At 56.3% G+C, this 3073-nt stretch overlaps 1 protein-coding gene across 1 annotated transcript in view; it reads left to right on the top strand.

Moving 5' to 3' along the window:
• Positions 1–1343: 1343 nt before the first annotated feature.
• K489DRAFT_371854 (alpha/beta-hydrolase) overlaps positions 1344–3073 on the top strand; it is a gene marked incomplete at both ends in the record, with an annotated part of 3200 nt that continues 1470 nt past the window's right edge. The window contains one exon of the mRNA XM_033603269.1: positions 1344–3068. Coding sequence (XP_033457911.1) covers positions 1344–3068 — 1725 coding nt within the window. The remainder of the gene's footprint in view (positions 3069–3073) is intronic.

Here is a 3073-nt window from a genome sequence, read left to right as displayed (position 1 = left end):
TGCATGAACGCAAATCCAGGAAGAGGAAAGCAATCACATTAGATCCTGCCCTGTCAGCCTCTCAGATCCAAGGGATAGTTGAGCAAGAGGAGGTTGAAGCACAAATAAGGGAGCAGATGCCAAGGGCTCCAAAGCGTGCTAGTCGGTGTAGCAAGTGTGGTTCCTTTGCTCACACCTTCAAACACTGTACAGTAGATTGAATAGTATTGTTATATAACACATTTAAGTCTCAAAGCAATCTATTAAGTATTGGTTGAGATAATCAGTGTTAAAGGTGGTAGACACGTAATTCGTGGACCACGCCGTGGGGTGGACCGCGCTCTGGTGTTTGACGTTATACCTAGGTACATTATATAACAAGAAGACCAACTTTTGGGGAGTGGGTTTCACCTCGACCATCACGTGATATGCCCCCGATCTGTCAATCTGCCAACCTGCGCGGGCGGGAATTGCACATGTGATGACACTGACACTGACAACTGCAACCCGTCATCGCTGTCAGATATGTATGTACATACCTAGTAGTCAGTACAGTACATACCAACCCAACGACAAATAAATAGATAAAGAAATAAATAACTAATAAATACAGCTGGAGTACTGCAGATCGGCATTGAAGGCTGGATCTATTTAACCAGATCGCGTGTGATGGTCGTATATGTAGGACGGAGCGCAGCCGTTCTTACCCAGCCAACATAGTCCAGTCCATAGTATAGTCTCTATACAACCTTGGAAACCTGGGAATGCTCAATCACATGTCTTTTTATTAGCTACTGTAGGTGGATCGTCATTTCCTCCTCCTCCTCCTCCTCCTCCTCCTCCTCCTACCTGCATCGGCCTGTTTCATTTGACACTGGGGAAAATAGTCCGTCAGTCCCCTCCTCCTACCATAATAACATCTACTACAGTATCTATCCACTAGGTAGTATCAAAGAATGCTTCATGCCTAAATCCACATTACGCGCCCCTCTCTCTCTCCCTCTCTCCCTCTCTCTCATGTCCATCCTCTCTCGCTATTTTCCGGCAACCACCACGACATAGATGTCTGCTCGTTCCTCGATAGACATGTAGTCTTCTCTGCTCACATTCATCGTCATCCCATCACCTGCAAATCGAATCGTCCGAGGCCTATGCTGGTCCGTTCTCGCGCTCCCGATTCGCGCACGGCACGATAGCACACACGACAATCCGTCCCGCCAGGTCGTGTCATCCCACCTCGTAAATCGCATCCTACATATCGCATGGTCCGGACAACACTGTTGGGTCGTAGTCTGCTGGCCGGTGTGTCCTGAAACTTTTCGTCGTGGCCCTCCTGTTGCCCGACGCGGACATCCTCCACCGACATGCCGGCCCTCACCAGTTCTGACGTTTCAACCTCGGACGAGGATACCCGGCCAAGGGAGAACGGGAACGATGTCAGCAGCCATGAATACAGTCGTCAATCTCAGAAGCTGGCACATCTCCACCCGAGCGCGGAGACCGACGCGACAGGTCCAACCCATGCCGTCGAAGCCAAGTACGTCACGCAGCTGGACGCGGTGGTGGAACTGGCCAACGGCAAACGCCTGCCCACCGTCCCGCTCGAGGAGGCGGAAAAACTCAACACATTGCGAGCTCAGTCTCAAGGTCTCGCATCTCCACGGCCACCTCGGGGTCCCCTTCGCCATGGAGCAGATGGTTCCGTCCATGGCGTTTCAAAGGCAGGCGCCAGCATCAGCGTCACCGAAGACGACGACGCGGCCGAACCGGCATTGGGGGATGCCCCTCCTGTCTCACACACCAATCCGCTGTTCCCTCCGCTACCCCTATATGGACCGCCATCTATATTGAGGACACTACAGAGCTGGACGTTCCGCATCTCGTCCGCATATCTATCCCTGGCATTCCTCCTCGCAATCGTCATCGGCGCGGCGGTCAGTGCCGTCCCCAAGGTCCTCAAACATGTCAGGCGGCGTGCTATGTTGCAGAACCCGAAGCGGCGTCGACCCTTCTACGAGGAGGAACTGAAGAGGAAGCAAGAGCGCCGGGCAGCCGATAAGGCCTGGCTGCGGAGTGGCGGCGAGGGCAGCAGGACACCTTCTGGCGAAAAGGGAGTCCCTCAGGATGGCGAATTCATCCCGACTCGAGGAGGACCGGATCGGTTGGTCAAGGACGTCGCGTACTATGCGCAAAGAGTCGGGTTGGATTCGGAGACGTACGAAGTGCAGACCGAGGACGGCTTCGTGATCGAACTGTGGCACATCTTCAACCCTCGTGACTATAGCCAGCAACAAGCAAGAGCTCGGGGGATGCGGGGACCTAAGGTGTTTCACACGAAACCCGGAGATCCCGACTATGGCCGTTCGCAGCCTTTCGCCGAAGGTCGCAAGAAATACCCCGTACTGATGATGCACGGTCTGCTCCAAAACGCCGGCGCCTTCTGCACCACCGACGACGACTCGCTCGCGTTTTACCTCGCCAAGTCCGGGTACGATGTCTGGCTGGGCAACAATCGATGCGGCGAGGTCCCGCGGCACACGTCCCTCACCTACAACGACCCGCGCATGTGGGCCTGGAACATCCGCCAGATGGGCGTCATGGACCTCGCCGCACTCGTGAGCCGCGTGCTCGCGGAGACCGGGTTTCCGAAACTCGCTCTGATCGCGCACAGTCAAGGCACGACGCAGACGTTCGTCGCCCTGGCCAAGGAACAACGACCCGACCTCGGCGACAAGATCTCCGTCTTCTGCGCCCTGGCGCCGGCCGTCTACGCCGGGCCATTGATCGGCAAGATGTACTTCCGCTTCATGCAGCTGATCGGCCCGGCCGTGTTCCGGCTGGTCTTTGGCATCCACTCGTTCATCCCGATCATGATGGTCGCCAAATCGTACGTCCCGGCCGGCCTGTTCGGCTGGCTCGGCTACCACGTCTTCTCTTTCCTCTTCGGCTGGTACGACACGCGCTGGGACCAGGGGCTCCGCGACCGCATGTTCCAATGGGCGCCCGTCTACGTCAGCGCCGAGAGCATGCGCTGGTGGCTGGGCCGCGAGTGCTTCGCGCAGCAGCGCTGCATCCTCGCCACGCGCCAGGTCGG

The sequence above is a fragment of the Dissoconium aciculare genome (genome assembly GCF_010015565.1).
Source record: "Dissoconium aciculare CBS 342.82 unplaced genomic scaffold K489scaffold_9, whole genome shotgun sequence".
Classification (NCBI taxonomy): Eukaryota; Fungi; Ascomycota; class Dothideomycetes; order Mycosphaerellales; family Dissoconiaceae; genus Dissoconium; species Dissoconium aciculare.
The sequence above is the reverse complement of the archived record's forward strand: the minus strand, read 5'-3'. Positions and strand labels throughout refer to the sequence as shown.